The sequence below is a fragment of the Aquarana catesbeiana genome, linkage group LG01 (genome assembly GCF_042186555.1).
Source record: "Aquarana catesbeiana isolate 2022-GZ linkage group LG01, ASM4218655v1, whole genome shotgun sequence".
In the NCBI taxonomy this organism is placed as follows: Eukaryota; Metazoa; Chordata; class Amphibia; order Anura; family Ranidae; genus Aquarana; species Aquarana catesbeiana.
Genome location: NC_133324.1, coordinates 929,094,619 through 929,116,164, shown reverse-complemented (window position 1 = coordinate 929,116,164; position 21,546 = coordinate 929,094,619). Strand labels below are relative to the sequence as shown.

At 45.5% G+C, this 21,546-nt stretch overlaps 1 protein-coding gene across 1 annotated transcript in view; it reads right to left on the bottom strand.

The window, feature by feature from the left end:
- The window catches only part of LOC141120762 (sialoadhesin-like), a 111,166-nt gene that overhangs the window by 69,895 nt on the left and 19,725 nt on the right, over positions 1 to 21,546 (bottom strand). The window contains exons 2-3 of the mRNA XM_073611036.1: positions 20,225 to 20,282; positions 14,269 to 14,625 (exon numbers count right to left, since the gene is read on the bottom strand). Coding sequence (XP_073467137.1) covers positions 14,269 to 14,625; positions 20,225 to 20,267 — 400 coding nt within the window. The 5' untranslated portion in view covers positions 20,268 to 20,282. The remainder of the gene's footprint in view (positions 1 to 14,268; positions 14,626 to 20,224; positions 20,283 to 21,546) is intronic.

The window sequence follows — 21,546 nt, the reverse complement described above, 5'->3', positions numbered from 1 at the left end:
TTCCCCGTTTATAGTCCCGACGTACGTGTTTTACGTCACCGCGCTCGGAACGATCGGATTTTCCGACAACTTTGTGCAACAGTGTGTATGCAAGACAAGTTTGAGCCAACATCCGTCGGAAAAAATCCATGGATTTTGTTGTCGGAAGGTCCGATCAATGTCCGACCGTGTGTACGGGGCATTAGGCTGCTTTCACACTGAGTCGCTTTACAGGCGCTATAGCACTAAAAATAGCACCTGCAAAGCGCCTGTAAAGAGCCTCTCCATTCACTCCAGTGTGAAAGACCGAGTGCTTTCACACTGCGGTGGTGCGCTGGCAGGACGCTAGAAAAAAGTCCTGCAAGCAGCATCTTTGAGGCACTGTGGGAGCGGGGTGTTTAGTACCCCTTTAAGATCCTCCCACTATTAGTGCAATTTTGCCACACCCATGACTCAATGCGGTTCGGCAGTGGGGGGGGGGGGGGGGGGCTGAGTTTTCTCTGAGAAAAAAAGCCCTGCATACAAACAAATAAAAGTGAAAAATTAGCCCATTTATTCACAAGACAGAGGTAGTTCTGTGAACAGACAAGAGTTCTCTATAACTGTGAATGAATGGAGCAGCAACTTGTAAAGGAGAGGAATGGAACCTCCAGGGTAATTTTAAATAAAATCAAAGAAAGAGAATAATGCAAAGACATTCATTGTTGTACTAAACAATGTAGAAATGTAGGGGGGAGCATGTTGCGGGGCTTTTTTCCTTAGTGCTTATTTCTCTAAGTGATTCTTTATACAAATGATATGCCCTTCAAGCTCTGTTTCATCTGAACATTTCTTCTCTGTCACTCCACAGGGACAGCTGAAACACCTCCTCTTGAACCACCTCCACTTTTAACTGAAACTGGAATCTGCTTGCTACCTCCCTCACCCTCCTGCTTCTCCTAACATCTGGTGACATATCCCCAAACCCTGGGTCTCCATCATTTGTCTTTTCCTGACGCTCCCATCTCCCTACACCCTCTGGCAGCAGCCACAACCCACAAAACTTAACCTCTATTCCTCTTCTTCCTCTATTCCTCTTCTGTCTGTAACAAACTGACCGCTCTCCACGACCTCTTTATCACAAATTCCTTTAACCTACTTGCCATTACCGAAACCTGGCTTCATGAATCCGACACTACATGCTTCCCTCTCCCATGGTGGCCTTCTCTGGACTCAGACCAGTTGGACGGAAGAGAGGCAGAGTGGGAATCCTTCTTGCCCCATTCAGCACCTATCAGGTACTTCACCCACCTCCCTTGTCTATTTTCTCCTGTTTCTCTAAGAATTGCTGTCATCTACCGGCCCCCTGGACCAGTATCAACCTTCCTGGATGACTTCTCTGCCTGACTACTCTACTTTCTCTCTTCTGAAATACCTACAATCATTCTTGGCAAATTCAACATCCCTGTTAATGCTAATACTAACTACTACTTCTAAACTTCTCATCTAACCTCATCTTTTGACCTGAAGCAATGGATACAGGCTCCTACTCACTCCAGTGGCAGCACCCTAGACCCTGTCTTCTCCTATCTATGCACTCCCTGCAATCTCTCCAACAAATCTCTCCCACTCTCTGATCACCACCTTCTTAGTTTTGCTCTCTCCCGGTCTTCCACCTCCTCTCCCTCCAACCGCCTAACAGTTGCCCTTAGAAACCTTTGCCACCTCACCCTTCTCTTTTCTACTCTGCTACTGACCACCTCTATGACAAAATCTCACCCCTGTCCTGCCCCAACCTAGCCGCTTTCATCTACAACAGCTTACGATCATCCTCCCTAGACAAGCTCGCCCCCTTACTACATGCAGAATCAGGCCCAGACTGCTAAAACCCTGGTAAACAGACGACACCAGAAGTTTCAGAAAAAGTAGCCACGCTCTTGAGCATTTGTGGTGTAAGACTAAATCCCAGGAAGACTTCAGTCAATATAAATCTGCCCTCCTAAAATACTATTCCTGCCTTCTCACAGCCAAACACACCTTTTTTATCACTTTCATTAACACATTATCAACCAGTCCCCGTCAACTCTTCTCTACCTTTAATGCTCTACTCTGTCCTCTACTGCCTCCACCCACTAACTCACTCACTGCCCAGGAGATTGCCAATCACTTCAAAAATAAGATTGATACAATTCCTGAGGGGATCTCCACTGCGCAGAAACCTTCCCCACTCAATACCCCATGCCCACAGGTACAATAATTACTTCCTTCAATCAACCCTGCTAGTATTAACAAGGTTGCTAAACTTTTTTTTTTTAAACACCCATCTAACCACCTGCCCCCTGGATTCTGCTCCCTTGAAAATGCTACCCTCACCCTCTGACTCTATTCTACACTCTCTAACTCACATCTTCAACCACTCCCTCTCTTCTGGCATCTTCCCCAACTCTCTAAAACTTGTGCTAGTCATCCCTCCTTAAAAAACTCTCACTGGACCCCACCAAACTTAACAACCTACAACCCATCTCCTTACTCCCCTTCTCCTCCAAACTCATTGAAAGACTGGTCTACAACCGACTGAGCGACCATCTGACTAAGAGCAAACTTCTTGATCCCATTCAGTCCTGATTTCGCCCTCAACACTCCTCGGAAACAGCTCTGCTTCAACTCACATTTGACCTACTAATGGCTAAAACCAATGGACACTATTCTGTACTAATTCTCCTGGACCTCTCTACTGCCTTTGACACACTGGACCACCCCCTCCTCCTCAAAAACCTCCACTCCTTTGTTCCCTGTGACTGTACCTCATCCTACTATCCCACTGCACCTTCAGTGTCACTTGCAACTCTACTTCCTTCTCGCCTCTTCCTTTCTCCGTCAGGGTCACCCAAGGTTCTGTTCTTGGACCTCTCCTTTTCTCAATCTACACCTTCTCCCTAGGTCAGTTGATTGTCTCCCATGGCTTGACCATGGCTTTCAATATCATCTCTTATCTCTACGCTGACGACACCCAAATCTTTTTCTCCACCCCCAAGCTCACTCCATCACGTATCACCAGCTTACTAACAGACATATCAGCCTGGATATCTCATCACTCCCTCAAACTCAACCTATTCAAAACCAAGCTCATGATATTTCCTCCCCCACGTACCTCTTCCCCTGATTTCTCTGTGAAAATCAATGGCTTAACTATCAACCTGTCCCCCTATGCCAAGGTCATAGGTGTAATCCTGGACCCTAAGCTATCCTTTTGCCTCCACATCCAATCGCTGTCCAAAGTTTGCCATCTCAACCTCTGCAACATCTCCAAGATACGCCCCTTCCTAACCAATGACATCACAAAGCTTCTTTTTTTATTTTTTTATAATTCATTCTTTATTAAACATTTTTCTCTTATTATAAAAAAAATTAACATGGCTTATCTCCACAAGACAGAGGACAATATTCAATATCCTGGTTTATATATACACGCCAACAACAGGGATGGCTCCCTCTACACCCCCTCCCCATACCCTAAAAAAAGAGAAGAAAGGAAAAAAAAAAACAAAAAAAAACCCAGTTTTATAAGAGTGCTATAAAAATAATTTAAGATCTTCCAATATTATACTCTGTATACATTGTTGACTTAATACGTGTTAAAGGAGAGGGAAAAAAAAAAATTGAAAGAAAGGGAAAAGACCTTCTTTCAAGTTCTGTGCTCTATATGTGTCATTAACTTATTACACTTGAAAAAAAAGTAAAACCAAGAACTGCAATTTTATGAAAGTGTTATAAAACTTATTTCAATTATACAAATATTAGTGCTCTATATACATTATTGACCTGTTATGTGTGCAAAAAAAGAAAAAAAAAAGGGGGGGGGGGCATTGATAGGGGGGGATAAACCCTCCCCTCGTTTATGAATGCATTATAAAATAATTCAAAAATTTTCAAGTGCTTGTGCTTTGGACATCACAAAGCTTCTAATCCACTCCCTGGTCATCTCTCGCCTCGACTACTGCAACTCCCTCCTCATTGGCTTACCTTTAAATAGGTTATCCCCCCTTTAGTCCATCATGAACGCTGCTGCCAGGCTCATCCACCTTACAAACCGCTCAGCGTCTGCTACCCCTCTCTGCCAATCCCTCCATTGCCTGCCACTCAACCAACAAATTAAATTAAAGATACAACAACTTACAAAACCATCCACAACTTGGCCCCCAGCTACATCACTAACCTGGTTTCAAAATACCAACCAAATCATTCTCTTCGCTCCTACCAAGACCTCCTGCTCTCTAGTTCCTTTGTCACCTCATCCCATGGTCACCTCTAAGACTTCTCCCTAGCCTCTTACATCCTCTGGAATGCTCTACCCCAATCTGTCCATCTATCTCCTACTTTGCCCACTTTATATTTATATATTGGACTGTACCAACAATTATAGTTACACTTTTTAACAGGGAGACACGCTTCAATGAAAGTGGTTTTTCTACCATATGTACAATATGAATTAACTATGTCACTAGTGGATTATGCTATCAATATCACTGTTATATTTTGTATATCCTAATTGTATCTGGTTTTTATTATGGTTTACATTATGAACTTATTATGTCATTATTTTACCTTGTGAATACTATTATTGCCATATACTTTATACAATAAATCAGTGATTGCTAAATACCTGTTTTACAATGTTATTGATGTTCATGGCTTTAGTATAACCCGCATTGTCCACTTTCATTTGTATCGTAATATCTCCAGGGATGCATGTTTCATATAAAGTCCCACCCTCTTTCCCTTTTTTCATACTTTGTCCACTTGTTTCACGATCCCTGAAAACTCATCTCTTCAGAGAAACCTATCTTGCCCTCACCTAACAACTGTACATTTATTTTCTCCATCAACACATCCCCCACAGTTATTACCTCTTGTATCTCTTGACCTTCCCTCTTAGATTGTAAGCCCTAATGAGCGGGACTCTCTTATTCCTACTGTATTAAAGTGTATTGTAGTTGACTGTCTACACTCAAGTTGTAAAGCGCTGCATAAACTGTCGGCGCTATATAAATCTTGTATAATAATAATAAAGATTGGAATAAAATGCACTCAGAAAGCTACTGTAGATGCAGAGGAAATGGCAGAAAAAGCCTGAAAGGCATACACAGTCCCTTCTGTTGTTACCATCCTGCCCTAGTCACCAGAAGGGAAAAACAACCACCGTCCAGAAGATAGTGCCTATTAGATCAGGAGGATTAGTGTCAGGAAAAGCCCTCTTGCAAATATCCTAGCAAACTAAAGTTTAAAGGAATGCCTGTGCACAGAAGCGCCATCCGGCGCTCGCGCGCAATAGCGCCAACAGCGCCAAAAGCGCTGACGTACGTACGCGCATGCGCAATAGCGCCAATAGCGGCGCCCTGTGACAGCACTTGGCGCCAAAGAGACTATTTAAAGAGGACTGTTCCACTGCTGCCTTGCTGTCCGGTCTACAGCGTTCCTGAAGACCCCTTGTGCCCTGTTACTTGTATTTGCTACCTGATACCTGTTGGACTGTTCCTGACTACTCTGTTTGCTGCCTGCCCTGATCCCGGCTTTTGGACTTTGACTACTCTGTTTTCTGCCTGCCCTGATCTCAGCTTTTGGACTTTGACTACTCTCCCGGATTTACCTTCTGTACCTGATCTGCCCGTCTGTGTTTGACCTGGCTTGCCTGTACCCTGCTGTCTACCTCCTGCTGCTGGACTACAAGACACCTCCCTGCTGTCTACATCCTGCTGCTGGACTACAAGACACCTCCCTGCTGTCTACATCCTGCTGCTGGACTACAAGACACCTCCCTGCTGTCTACATCCTGCTGCTGGACTACAAGACACCTCCCTGCTGTCTACATCCTGCTGCTGGACTACAAGACACCTCCCTGCTGTCTACATCCTGCTGCTGGACTACAGGACACCTCCCAGCTGACTACCTGATTCAGCTCTCTGCTCCAGCCTTCCAGTCAGGCACTTGTGCCCCTTCGCACTCCCGAGCCCCTGTCATCACTACCAGGGGTTCCCGAGTCGGAGGTAAACGAGAGGCCGTTCCCTGCATTCCGGGCTCCACCTACTAGGTACGTGACAATAAGGCTGATGAAGGGAAGTTCTCTACCCTGAAACATGTTTGCATGACCACTTCAGGGATGGGAATACAGTATGTTGGAGCAATTCACACCATGCAAAGCTGGCAAAGATCCTTATTCGGGGCAATGTCCTGATCTTCTAACTGGAGTCTGTTGGCGATTAATACCTGGAGGTTTGAGTTCTGCATGCCCATCGGTTGTGAATTGTCTTCAACTGGAGAGAAGGGAAGTCTGATTTGTGCGGATTTGCCAGCCTTTGATGTAGGTGAGGAGATGAGTTGGCACTTTTTTTGTATCACTGTATATTGGTCAGGCAACGCACTGACACCTTTGTAGCCATTGAGCTACATGCTGGGTGCTCAGTGTGCTCCTGTACCTTTAAGGAGGGGTGGGCTCCCCTTCAGTCCACCTGCCCTCATCTATCCATCAGAATGGAATGCATGTGCTTCCACTGTGGAGACACTTATAAGTTAGTTTTAGGGACTACAGATACCAGGGTGCTGAGGCTCTGTGGCTTACGCATAAGGATGAGCCGAACACCCCCCGGTTCGGTTCGCATCCAGAACATGCGAACGGACTGAAAGTTCGTGCGAACATTCGAACACCGTTAAAGTCTATGGGACTCGAACGTGAGAAATCAAAAGTGCAAATTTTAAAGGCTAATATGCAAGTTATTGTCCTAAAAAGGGTTTGGGGACCCGGGTCCTGCCCCAGGGGACATGTATCAATGCAAAAGAAAGTTTTAAAAATGGCCATTCTTTCGGGAGCAGTGATTTTAATGATGCTTAAAGTGAAAAAATAAAAGTGAAATATTCCTTTAAATATCGTACCTGGGGGGTGTCTATAGTATGCCTGTAAAGTGGCACGTGTTTTCCATGTTTAGAACAGTCCCCGAACAAAATTACATTTTTAATGGAATAAAAGTCATTTAAAACTGCTTGCGGCTGTAATGTAATGTCGGGTCCCGGCAATATGGATGAAAATTATTGAGAAAAACGGCATGGGTAACCCCCCAGCCCATTACCAGGCCCTTTGGGTCTTGTATGGATATTAAGGGGAGCCCTGTACCCAAATTAAAGAAAGAAAAGGCGTTGGGCACCCAGGCCCTATATACTCTGAACAGCAGTACACAGGCGGTCCAAATAAGACAGGGACTGTAGGTTTGTTCTTAAGTTGAATCTGTTTGTAATTTGGAACAGGTACATTTTTTAAGTGTAGCTCCAGCCAAAAAAATCTATTTTTAGGCTTTTAGGATAACATAGGGAAGGGTTATCATCACTCCTGTAACATTTGTTTTGCTGTCTGTGCCCCTGTTCAGAAGATTTCACCTCACTTTCTGTCCCAATGACAATTGGATTTAGAAAATTTGGGGTTTTTAGGGAAACAAGGATTGGTGATAATAAAGCATCAGTGGAGACACCTTTTTCCCATATTAACTTTTACAGAGAGAATTTCACTTCTTAATGGTAGATTTCCTCTCACTTCCTGTTGTCTCCCCCCATTTGTAAGTAGGAGTTGTTTGTAAGTCGGAAAGTAGGGGACCGCCTGTATATACTATACGGCCTGCTCTATATACTCTGCAGAAATTTGGGTCTTAGGTGTTGGTGGTACCACAAGCCCTCACAGTTACTCTTGGTGGGCGCTGGAACGGGCCCTGCTGTGAAATATTATATTAAGAATTGTAATTACATGCCCCTGTTGAACAGGGTAAGAAAAATTGGACCTTTGGTGGTGGTGTTGCCACAACACTGTAAGCCCTCACAGTTACTCTTGGTGGGCGCAGGAATGGGCCCTGCTGTGAAATATTAGATCACAAATTGTAATTACACGCCCCTGTTAAACAGGGGCAGAAAAATTGGGCCTTAGGTGGCGGTGGTGGTGCCACAACACTGCAACCCCTCACAGATGCTCTAGTTGAGTGCAGGAACGAGCCCTTCTGCAAAATATTACAGCAAACATTGTAATTACATGCCCCTGTTAAACAGGGGCAGAAAAATTGGGCCTTAGGCACTGGTGCTGGTGCCACAACACTGCAACCCCTCACAGATACTCTAGTTGAGCGCAGGAACGAGCCCTGCTGCAAAATATTACAGCAAAAATTGTAATTACATGCCCCTGTTAAACAGGGGCAGAAAAATTGGGCTTTAGGCACTGGTGGTGGTGCCCAGAACCAAAAATGTTCTTAGAAGCTATCAACATGAACATTGAGGAGGAATAGGATAGTCACTCAGCATAACAGGATAGTCATACAGCATCAGCATAGGCAAAGTCTTAAAGGGATCTTACATTCATAAAAAAATGAATCGGTTTCATCAGCATCAGGTGCTTGGTAGCTGGTGATCCAAGACTGATTCATTTTTATGAAGGTGAAAAGATCAACCGAGTCTGTGGACAGGCGGTGATCGGTTACAAAGCCTCCAGCAGCACTGATAGAACACTGGATGCAGGACAGGCCAGTAGCTCAATTGCATACTGTGCAAGCTCTGGCCAGTGATCCATACTCAAGACCCAGTAACCCAGTGGATTTTCAGTTAGAAAGGTCTCCAAGTCTGATCTTGCCCCAAAGTATTCCTGCACCATGTAAATCAGACGCTGGCGATGGTTGTTGGAACCGATCAGACCTTGGGGCTGCGGACTAAAAAATTGTCTGAACGCATCAGTCAGACGGCCACCTTCTCCACCGCTCCTTCTGTGACTGACCGAAGCCTCAGCAACACATCCAGGAGGACCAGGAAATTGCAACCTCCCAGGTTCTGGAAACGCATTGCACAAACCTTTCTGCAAGACCTCCCGAAGATGTTTCATCCTCTGCTCTCTCTGTGAAGGCTGGATAAGTTCCACAACCTTACCCTTGTAACGTGGATCAAGAAGGGTTGCCAGCCAGTACTGATCCCTCTTCTTGATACCACGAATCCGAGGGTCCTTTCGCAGGCTTTGCAGGATCAGGGAGGCTATGCAGGTAGGTTTGCTGAGGCATTCGGTCCGGAGTCCTCTTGGGTCACTAAGGGTGACATGATCCGCAGCCATCTCCTCCCAGCCACGTACAAGTCCATGGGTTTCTGGGGACTGAAAACGATCCCTTGAAGACTGCTGCTGATGCTGAGTGCCAGGCTCCACCTCCATGCTGACACAATCCTCCTCCTCCTGCTCCTCTTCCTGTGTGATAGGCGAGCCTGCAGGAATACTGTCTGGATAAAGGGGGCCTTGAGAGGTAAGGAAGTCCTCCTCTTCCTCCCTCTGTTCTGCCTCAAGTGCCCTGTCCATTATTCCACACAGCGTGTGCTCCAACAGGAAGACAAGAGGGACAGTATCACTGATGCATGCACTGTCACTGCTCACTATCCTCGTGGCCTCCTCAAATGGTGACAGGACAGTGCATGCATCTTTGATCATTAGCCACTGGCATGGCGAAAAAAAGCCAAGCTCCCCTGACCCTGTCCTGGTGCCATACTAGCACAGGTACTCATTGATGGCCTCTGCTGTGTGTGCAGCTGCTGCAGCATTGCCAACGTTGAGTTCCACCTGGTGGGCATGTCACAGATGAGGCGGTTCTTGGGCAGGTTGCATTCCTTTTGAAGGTCAGCCAGCCGAGCACTGGCATTATATGACCGGTGGAAATGCCCACAGACTTTCCTGGCCTGCCTCAGGGGATCCTGTAAGCCCGGGTACCTGCACAAAAACCGCTGCACAACCAAATTAAGGATGTGAGCCAAACAGGGAACATGGGTCAAGTGTCCCTGTCGGAGGACATAGAGGAGGTTGGTGCCATTGTCGCAAACCACCATTCCTGGCTGAAGCTGGCGTGGCGTCAACCACCTCTGAACCTGCCCCTGCAGAGCTGCCAGAATCTCTGCCCCAGTGTGGCTCCTGTCCCCTTTTTGCCCAAGTGCTTGCATAGCCCTAGAATGCCTACGGAGCACCGCTGGTTGCGAGGACAAATCTGCACAGGAAGAGGCCATAGAGGATGAAGAAGAGGAGGGGGTGGAGGAGTGAAGTGTGGCAGAATCACCACTACCAGCATTTTGGAGGCATGGTGGTGGAACAAGCTCCAACATTACTGCACCCTGCCCTGCCTCCTTCCCAGCTGCCAGAAGGGGTACCCAGTGTGCCGTGAAAGAAAGGTAACGTCCCTGTCCATGCCTGCTGGAACATGAGTCAGCGGTAATATGCACCTTACCGCTGACCGCCTTGTCCAACGAGGCCAAGACATTGCCTTCCACATGCCAGTAGAGAGCCGGACTGGCCTTCCGAGAAAAAAAATGGCGTTTGGGAACCTGCCACTGAGGTACCGCACATTCCACAAACTCTTGAAAGGGGGCAGAGTCTACCAGCTGAAAAGGCAGCAATTGGAGTGCTAGCAATTTAGCCAAACTAGCATTCAGCCACTGAGCATGTAGATAGCTGGGACTGAATTTCTTTTGACAGTTTAGCAACTGGGGTAGGGAAATTTGCCTGCTACAATCGGATTTAGGTGTACCGCTAGCAGATTGCCCGCAAGTGCTTGGGACACCTAATTCTACACCTTCATTCCTCTTAGTGCAGGTCTCTGAGAGGACTGAAGGTATAGTGGGGTTGGAGAACCCAGCTGATGAGGAGCAAGGAGAGGTCCGCCTTGTTCTTTGTTGTGGGTCTTTTAAGTACTGTTGCCAACGGACTGCATGGGAGCGATCTGCTGCACACATCTCAAAAAAGGCCCAAAGAATTTTTGAAAAAACACGTGTCAGCTGCGCCGTGCACATGCGGAGCTCTGCGGTGTGATGCAGTCAGTTGGCTGTCCTTAAGCTGGCCCCTGGAGGGCATCCTGCCTCGTTGGAGATGTGCCTCCTCCTCCTCTCTTCTATCAGGCACCCACGTAGACTCAGTGACCTCATCATCCCCTCCCTCCTCACCACTGGAGCAAACCTGGCAGTATGCTGAAGCTGGGGGAACATGACTGCCAGTTTCTTGTTCTTCTTAGGCACCCCTTCTCTCTCAGCATGTACCCGACACTGTGGTCGAACAGTTCAGGGGACTCCTCAGGACATGATGGTGGGGCTAGTGAAGGAGTGACTGATGCCATTGAGCCAATGGAATAGGCCTCTTTGGCAGCCGCATTGGCAGCGCAACTTATCTTAGCCTGGGTGACAGAGGATGAGGAGGATCAGCCATTGTGCTATTTTCTGGGTGTTTGGTGTGCTCCTGTACCTTTAAGAAGGGGTGGGCTCCCCTTCAGTCCACCTGCCCTCATTTATCCATCAGAATGCATGTGCCTCCACTGTGGGAACACTCGTATTTTAGTGTTAGGACCACAGATACCAGGGTGCCGTGACGTGCAAATGCGTGCGGACAAAACCCCTGTTTTTCTAGACAGGTTTATTTGGTTGTCTGCGAGCTGGTGGTAAATAGGCTTTGGTTTTTTCCTGGGCATTCCCCAGACTTTTTTGTTAACTGAATCAACTGTCTGCCTGAAGTATATTAGAAACAGTACACCAGGAACGGTCTGCAATGAGATCTAGCTACACAGGATAGAGTGTATATACATATACAAAGCCGGTATGTATATATATATACTTAATACACTTCAGCTAACTGAATCAACTGCCTGCCTGAAGTATATTAGAAATAGTACACCAGGAACGGTCTACAGCAGGGATATGCAATCAGCGGACCTCCAGCTGTTGCAAAACTACAAGTCCCATCATGCCTTTGCCTCTGGGTGTCATGCTTGTGGTTGTCAGAGTCTTGCTATGCCTCATGGGACTTATAGTTCTGCAACAGCTGGAGGTCCGCTAATTGCATATCCCTGGTCTACAGTATATATATATATATATATATATATATATCTATATCTACAAAGCCGGGATGTATATATATATATATATATATATATATATATATATATATATATATATATATACTAAATACACTGCAGCTAACTGAATCAACTGCCTGCCTGAAGTATATTAGAAACAGTGCACCAGGAACGGTCTGCAGTGAGATCTAGCTAAACTGGATACAGTGGATATATATATATATATATATATATATATATATATATATATATATATATATATATATATATATATATATATATACAAAGCCGGAATGTATATATATATATAATAAATACACTGCAGCTAACTGAATGACCTGCCTGCCTGAAGTAGATTAGAAACAGTACACCAGGAACGGACTGCAGTGAGATCTAGCTAAACTGGATACAGTGGATATATATATATATATACCAGTCTGACTGTATATATATATTAAATACACTGCAGCTAACTGAATCACCTGCCTGCCTGAAGTAGATTAGAAACAGTACACCAGGAATGGACTGCCTGCTCAATCTAACGTCAGCAACACACTACACAGGGCCGACTTACAGGTGGCCTTATATAGTGTGGGGCGTGAACTTAACCCCCTCAGCCATAATTGGCCAAAGGCACCCTGCCTTTGGCCAATTATGGCTCTCTTTGCTGACGGCACTGTGATTGGCCAAAGCATGCGGGTCATAGTGCATGCTTGGCCAATCATCAGCCATCAATGCACTGCGATGACGCAGTGCTTTATCTGACATGGCGCGACGCTCGAATTTGACGCGAACGCCCCATAATGTTCGATCTATGTTGAACGATCGAACAGCCGATGTTCGAGTCGAACTCATGTTCGACTCGAACAGAAAGCTCATCCCTACTTACGCATGCATTTACAAATGCGTGCAGACTAAACCCCTGCTTTTAATGCATACTGTTAGACAAGTTTATGTGGTTGTCTGCGAGCTGGTCGGTAAGTAAGCTTGGTCTTTTTCCCTTGGATTTATCCTTGGCCTTGTTTTTAGGATGATTTGGACATTACCTACTTGTTTGTGTAGAATGGTAAGAGTTGTATCTTTATGTAATGGTACTGAGTTAGGTGAAGGGGGATTCTGGAAGTCAGAGGAGCTCATCAATCTGAGATCAATATTGGACTTGACTGCTGGTAAGCCCTGAAAATGTGGGCAGTTGCATGTTGAACTCTAGGGGAGGGTATTTGTGAGTGCTGGAGATGTGGGCAGTTGCATACCCAACACTAGAGAAAGGTATCTGTGAGTGTGGAGATAAGGGCAGCTGCATGTCAAACTCTAAGGGAAGGTATTTGTTTGTGCTGAAGATGTGAGAAAATGCATGCCAAACCCTAGGGGAAAGTATTTGTGAGCCCTGGAGATGTGGGCAGTCGCTTGTAAAAATCCTAGGGGATGGTATTTGTGAGTGCTGAAGCTGTGGGCATTTGCATGTCAAACCCTAGGGGAAGGTTTTTCTGAGTGCTGGATGTGTGGGCAGTTGCATGTCATGTCGAACCCTAGGGGAAGGTATTTGTGAGTGATGGAGCTGTGGGCAGTTACATGTCAAACCCAGGGGGAAGGTATTTGTGAGCCCTGGAGATATGGAAAGTTTCTGGTCGAACCCTAGAGGAAGGTATTTGTGAGTGATGGAGCTGTGGGTAGTTGCATGTAAAACCATTGGGGAAGATATTTGTGAGCCCTGGAGATAAGGACAGTTGCTTGTCAAACCCTAGGGGAAGGTATTTGTGAGTGATGAAGCTGTGGGCATTTGCATGTCAAACCATACGGGAAGATATTTATGAGCCCTGGAGAATTGGGCAGTTGCATGTCAAACCCTAGGGGAAGGTATTTGAGTGATGGTGATGTGGGCAGTTGGATACTGAACTCCAGAGAAACATACTTGTAAGTGTTAAACAGGTGCAAGCTCTTGATATGAGCACCCACAAAATGTCAGACATAGGCTGTAACATATAGTACATGTGGCCTTGTAAAAGGTTAATAGGTGTTTGTCAAACAGCAGCTACATTTTTGAAGGCTTCAAAAAAACTACCATGAGATTAATATGGAAGCTGCCATTGTTGATCCCCTTTTATAAAGGTTTCCTGGCAAATATGCTGACCTCATAGGTTCAGAACCTTCTGAGATACTAACCTGGAATAAGTATGCAGATTAAAAAAGTGACTGAAAAGTCAGAAGTTTGCAATCTTTTGTCCTGGGCTAGTGAAATATTCAAGAAAATGGGTCAACATGAAAGCCAGAGAACTAGCATTGTAGGAAAAGAGTTCAGCAATGACAATGTCCATGCATCTCCCATAAAAGGTTTCTTGATGTGTGCCATCTTATCATGCCCAATTGTGAAGTGTTCTTTGTATTCATTAATAGTAGGAGAAGATACCCTGCTTGAACTTACCAGTTACCTCAAGCCTGACTCCTCTCTTGTCTGTCCATTTATCCACATCTACGATCTCAAATCTGAATAGATAGGTTCCAGGATCATTTTTCTGGATGTTTTTCATGAGGAGGGTGCAGTTTTTCATTGAAGTGTTTCCCAAGAATTCCACCCGTTCAACAAACTCGGTGGCAGGCGGATCTCTTGGGTGGTAGACCGTCTTTCGATTGCCATCCAAGTCTCTGTACCAGATCTTATCAATGCCTTTCTCAGCACTGACACGGTCAGGGAAGTCAAAAGTGCATGGGATGTAGACACAAGAACCTGGGACACTATTCATTGTCACAGGGCAATTCACATTCCATTCGGAATAAACCCCTGTAAACAGATAGAAGACAGAAAACCACAGCTGAGACTTCATGCACACCAAATATTCAACTTATCTTTGAATGGAAATTTGTTCTTTTACAAACATACTATAATGTGTTGTGAAGTGAGGACTTGTATCTTTAGGACTAGTGGTGATACAGTTCTTCTAGAATGTCTACAGTGGTCTCCAAACTGTGTCACGGGGCCAGATACTGCCATTTGCTTGCTTTTATCCGGCCCTTGGGGCAATATTTCATCCACTGATACCAACAGCATAATTCCCCCCACTGACACCAATGAGAGGGTCACAATTCCTTCCAATGACACCAACAATGGGCATGACATCAATGATGGAACACATCTCCTCCTAATGACACCAATGATGGGGACCAATGACATCAATGATAGGGCACAATTCCTCCCACTTACACCAATAATGGGGCACAATTACTCTCACTTAAATAAACAATGGGGCATTATTTTTCCCACTGATGTCGGGACCTTTTCTACTCCCACTGGCTACATTCTGGCCCTCCTATAAACTGGAGGACAGTAATCTGGCCCTTTGTTTAGAAAATGTGTGGACCCCTGGTCTAGAGGAAACTTGAAATCTAAGGGCAGGGGGCTTGAATGTTCTTCTTTAAGGGGAAAAGTAGAAACATCAAGGATTCCCCAGGTGGTGCTGGTTAACTAATGTGTAGGAAAGTGAAATCTGTTGACAGCTTATGCTTGCTAATATTCCTTACTGTCAGTTTAGGACAACCCCCTCTAACCCAGGACACTTGTTTTGGATCAGTGATTCAGAAAGCATTTATTCCATTATAATAACATGGCAACCAAGTATTTTTAGAAATGGTCAAAACTTTTTTGGGTAAAGTGTGGAATATTTTAAAGCAAACCTTCACACTATTTAGCTACTTTCCATAATTGTCCTCCTCCCCCTCTTGTTACACAATCAGAGATTAGGGATGAGCCGAACACCCCCCCTTGTTTGGTTCGCACCAGGACTTGCGAACAGGCAAAAAATTTGTTCGAACACACGAACACCGTTAAAGTCTATGGGACACGAACATGAATAATCAAAAGTGTTAATTTTAAAGGCTTATATGCAAGTTATTGTCATAAAAAGTGTTTGGGGACCTGGGTCCTGCCCCAGGAGACCAGGATCAATGCAAAAAAAAGTTTTAAAAATGGCCGTTTTTTCGGGAGCAGTGATTTTAATAATGCTTAAAGTGAAACAATAAAAGTGTAATATCCCTTTAAATTTCGTACCTGGGGGGTGTCTATAGTATGCCTGTAAAGGGGCGCATGTTTCCTGTGTTTAGAACAGTCTGACAGCAAAATGACATTTCAAAGGAAAAAAAGTCATTTAAAACTACTCGCCGCTATTAATGAATTGCCGGTCCGACAATACACATAAAAGTTCATTGATAAAAATGGCATGGGAATTCCCCACAGGGGAACCCCGAACCAAATTTAAAAAAAAAAAAAATACGTGGAGGATCCCCCTAAATTCCATACCAGGCCCTTCAGGTCTGGTATGGATATTAAGGGGAACCCTGGCCAAAATTAAAAAAAAAAACGGCGTGGGGTCCCCCCAAAAATCCATACCAGACCCTTATCCGAGCACGCAACCTGGCAGGCCACAGGAAAAGAGGGGGGGACGCAAGAGCGCCCCCTCCTAAACGTACCAGGCCACATGCCCTCAACATTGGGAGGGTGCTTTGGGGTAGCCCCCCAAAACACCTTGTCCCCATGTTGATGGGGACAAGGGCCTCATCCCCACAACCCTTGCCCGGTGGTTGTGGGGGTCTGCGGGTGGGGGCTTATTGGAATCTGGAAGCCCCCTTTAACAAGGGCACCCCCAGATCCCGGCCCTCCCCCCTGTGTGAAATGGTAAGGGGGGTACAAAAGTACCCCTACCATTTCACAAAAAAACTGTCAAAAATGTTAAAAATGACAAGAGACAGTTTTTGACAATTCCTTTATTTAAATGCTTCTTCTTTCTTCTATCTTCCTTCGGTTTCTTCCTCCATCTTCTTCTGGTTCTTCCTCCGGTGTTTTCGTCCGGCATCTTCTCCGCGGCGTCTTCTTATCTTCTTCTCCTCGGGCCGCTCTGCATCCATGATGGCATGGAGGGAGGCTCCCACTGTGTGACGCTTCTCCTCTTCTGACGGTTCTTAAATAACGGGGGGCGGGGACACCCGGTGACCCCGCCCCCTCTGACGCACCTTCTGACGTCACGGAGAATGCCACAGGGAAGTCCCCGTCAAGTCCCCGTGCGTCAGAGGAGGCGGGGTCACCAGTGGCCCCGTCCCCCATTATTTAAGAACCATCAGAAGAGGAGAAGCGTCACACAACAGGAGCGTCCCTCCATGCCATCATGAATGCGGAGCGGCCCGAAAAGAAGATGAAGACAAGAAGATGAAGAGAAGAAGATGAAGAGGAAAAGATGAAGAAAAAGATGAAGAGAGAAGCGTCACACAGCGGGAGCCTCCCTCCATGCCATTATGTATGCGGAGCGGCCCGAGGAGAAGAAGATAAGAAGACGCCGCGGAGGAGATGCCGGACGAGAACACCTGAGGAAGAACCAGAAGAACCAGAAGAGCCAGAAGAAGAATATGGGGGAAGAAACCGAAGGAAGATAGAAGAAAGAAGATAGAAGAAAGAAGAAGCATTTAAATAAAGGAATTGTCAAAAACTGTCTCTTGTCATTTTTAACATTTTTGACAGTTTTTTTGTGAAATGGTAGGGGTACTTTTGTACCCCCTTACCATTTCACACAGGGGGAGGGCCGGGATGGGGGTCCCCTTATTAAAGGGGGCTTCCAGATTCCGATAAGCCTCCCGCCCGCAGACCCCCACAACCACCGGGCAAGGGTTGTGGGGATGAGGCCCTTGTCACCATCAACATGGGGACAAGGTGTTTTGGGGGGCTACCCCAAAGCACCCTCCCAATGTTGAGTGCATGTGGCCTGGTACGGTTCAGGAGGGGGGTCGTTCTCTCGCCCCCCTCTTTTCCTGTGGCCTGCCAGGTTGCGTGCTCGGATAAGGGTCTGGTATGGATCTTTGGGGGGACCCCACACCGTTTTTTTTTTACATTTTGGCACAGGGTTCCCCTTAAAATCCATATCAGACCTGAAGGGTCTGGTATAGATTTTAAGGGGGGACCCCATGCCATTTTTTTTTTAAATTTTGGCTGGGGTTCCCATTAATATCCATACCAGACCTGAAGGGCCTGGTATGGAATTTAGGGGGACCCCTCACGTCATTTTTTTAAAAAAATTTTGGTTCGGGGTTCCCCTGTGGGGAATTCCCATGCCGTTTTTATCAATGAACTTTTATGTGTATTGTCGGACCGGCAATTCATTAATAGCCGCGAGTAGTTTTAAATGACTTTTTTTCCTTTGAAATGTCATTTGGCTGTCAGACTGTTCGAAACACGGGAAACATGTGCCCCATTACAGGCATACTATAGACACCCCCCAGGTACAAAATTTAAAGGGATATTACACTTTTATTGTTTCACTTAAAACTTTTTTTTGCATTGATCCATGTCCCCTGGGGCAGGACCCAGGTCCCCAAACACTTTTTATGACAATAACTTGCATATAAGCCTTTAAAATTAGCACTTTTGATTTCTCCCATAGACTTTTAAAGGGTGTTCTGCGGCATTCGAATTTGCCGCTAACACCCCAAATTGTTCGCTGTTCGGCGAACTGGCGAACAGCCGATGTTTGAGTCGAACATGAGTTCGACTCGAACTCGAAGCTTATCCCTATCAGAGATTATTTATTTTTTAATACTTTTTCAACAGGTTCCACTTCCTGGTTTCTAAGCTAGGCAAGGATGATGTCCCTTTTCCCAAAACCTTCTTGAAACCTTCATTTCACTCTTCCCAGGAGGTTTTGGGGCAATGTCCAACAAACTGAACATGTGTCAGGCAATAAGGTTATATTGATTGGTTTGCGCAAAAGTTATAGCGTCTACAAAATAGGGGGTATATCTATGGCATTTTTATTATTTTTTTTTTTTTTACTAGTAATGGTGGTGATCAGCAATTTTTAGTGGGACTGCAACATTGCGATGGACAGATCAGACACTTTTGACACTTTTTTTGGGACCATTGACATTTATACAAAGATCAGAGCTAAAAATAGCCACTACTTTATAAATATCCCTGACAGGGGTTAATACTAGGGGGCGATCAAGGGGTTAAATGTTCCCTAGGGAGGTGTTTCTAACTTGGTGGGGGGGGCCTGACAGGGAGTAGAGAGAGATCGCTGTTCCTGATTACTAGGAACAGCAGATCTCTCTCTACTTCCCTGACATCAATAGGGATCTGTCTGTTTACATTGACAGATGCCCGATCTGGCTCTCTGAGGAGCGATCGTGGGTTACTGGCAGACATCGCGGCTGCCGGTCACTGCATTGGCTCCGGTGTCGTGCTGTGGGCGCGCGACCCCTAGAGCTCTTATAGCGGCCAACGTACACCTACGACGATTTGCGCAGCCGTGCCAATCTGCCACAGCATAATGATGGGGCTGGTTGGCAAGCAGTTAATCAACAGTAATGACCTTACGTTCACACCTATGCACTTTTTGGTGCATTTTGCATTTTTCAGAAACGCACTGCAGTCCATTTTCTATGGATGTAGTCCACATCTGTGCATATTGCTGTGCTGGGTTTTTTTTCCCCACCCCCAAATCCATACCAGACCCTTATCCAAGCATGCTGCCTGGCAGGTCAGGAAAGGGAGGGGATGAGCGAGTCTTGTGGTGCTTCGGGGCAGGGGGGCTCCTCATGTTGATGGAGTATGGTTGTGGGGGTCCGCGGGCAGGGGGCTTATCAGAATCTGGAAGCCCCCTTTAACCGCTTGCAGACCAGCCACCGTCATTTTACTGCGGCAGGTCGGCACGATCCCGTGAACCGTCGTAGCTTTACGTCGGCTCACAGGATCGGGGAAAGCAGGCGCGCACCCACTGCACAGCGGGGGTACCAATGCTCGTGGCCGACGGTTATGATGACCGCTGGCCACGAGCGATCGTGAGCAGGAGACACAGAACAGGGACGAGTGTGTGTAAACACACACTTCCCTGTTCTGAGAGGAGTTACAGATCGGGTGTTCCTATTAGCTAGGAACCACGATCCGTCACTTCCTCTAGTCGGTCCCCTTCCCCTTCAGTTAGATTCACCTCCCAGGGAACACAGTTAACCCCTTGATCGCCCCCTAGTGTTAATCCATTCACTGCCAGTGACATTTTTACAGTAATCAATGCATTTTTATAGCACTGATCGCTGTATAAATGCCAGTGGTCCCAAAAATGTGTCAGAATTGTATGATGTGTCTGCCATAATGTCGCAGTCACGATAAAAATTGCAGATCGCAGCTATTACCAGAAAAAAAAAAATAATAAAAATGCTATAAATCTATCCCCTATTTTGTAGACGCTATAACTTTTGTGCAAACCAATCAATATACGCTTATTCCAATTTTTGCAACCACCGCTATTTTATTCCCTAGAGTCTATTTTTTCAGGATTTGGGAAATAGGGGGTTCTATTGTTACAGATCAATAAAAAAATAAATTTTAAAGTAACATACTGTACCTGCAATACAAAGCAGAGACAACAGAAGACACTTCAGCAGCATTTTAATTTTTTGTTTCTGTGGGTAACAAAAGGAAGATTTGGTCATTTAAAGCAGAACTATTATCATAAATAACAATATAAAAATGCATAGCCCACTGAAAGATAAATTAACAGCTTGTGGCAATAATTATCTTCAAACCAGTGATTTTCCTCTACAGTGTCTTATTTTTTTTCTTGCCACTAGATGTCCTCAATCTGTTAGTCAACTTCATTCAACCCACTTCCCCTGAGTCCAGATCACCCTCAGCCTGTGTCTGAACAGTGAAAGGAGAAGCAGCACAATGATGAGCTCATCTCTCGGTCACCCTGCTCTCTCCTCCTATCAGCATGCTTCTTGTCAGCACATGAACTAATTCCTTCCCTGTATTGCCTCTTCCTATCCCACTCCAGCCATGATGTACAGGGATCATGAGAGGCTTATATCAGGTCACCTCTAGGTACTTATACTTACAATGCTTGTATGTAAAGAAATACATTTATTGATGTATTATATATATTATATTATTAATGTTATATCATATAAAGTTTCAAATCTGCCACTTCCTATATTATTTAATTGACAGGGGGAAATGGGAGATACAAAATACATACAGTACTGCCATTCCCAACCAGCATTCTTAAAAATGATCGCTGTCTGAAAGGTAGATTTACTAAAGGCAAATAGACTGTGCACTTTGCAAGTGCAGTTGCTTTAGATCTTAGAAAATGAGGGGGAGCTCTGCTGACTTGCCTCACCCAATCATGTGCAAGTAAAAATTCAGTTTTTTAAATTTTTTCCTTGAATGTGATTGGGTTCTTCTTTGTAAAGTGAAGCTTCACCTTGTTTACTAAGCAATAGCACTTTCAGAGGTGCAACTGCACGTGCAAAGTGCACAGTCTGTTTGAAAGAAAGTCATGTGATAATGACGCAACATGTCGGGAGGAGCCGGGTGGCGTCACTTCTGGTTACGGCCAAATCCAGAAGTTCGGTTTTTACAGTGTTTAGCTGATGTGTGACCCCTTGGTCCCCCATTACAGCTCGCTTTACTGCAAATTTAACTGTAATGCCCCGTACACACGGTCGGACTTTGTTCAGACATTCCGACAACAAAATCCTAGGATTTCTTCCGACGGATGTTGGCTCAAGCTTGTCTTGCATACACACGGTCACACAAAGTTGTCAGAAAATCCGATCGTTCTAAACGCAGTGACGTAAAACACGTACGTCGGGACTATAAATGGGGCAGTGGCCAATAGCTTTCATCTCTTTATTTATTCTGAGCATGCATGGCACTTTGTGC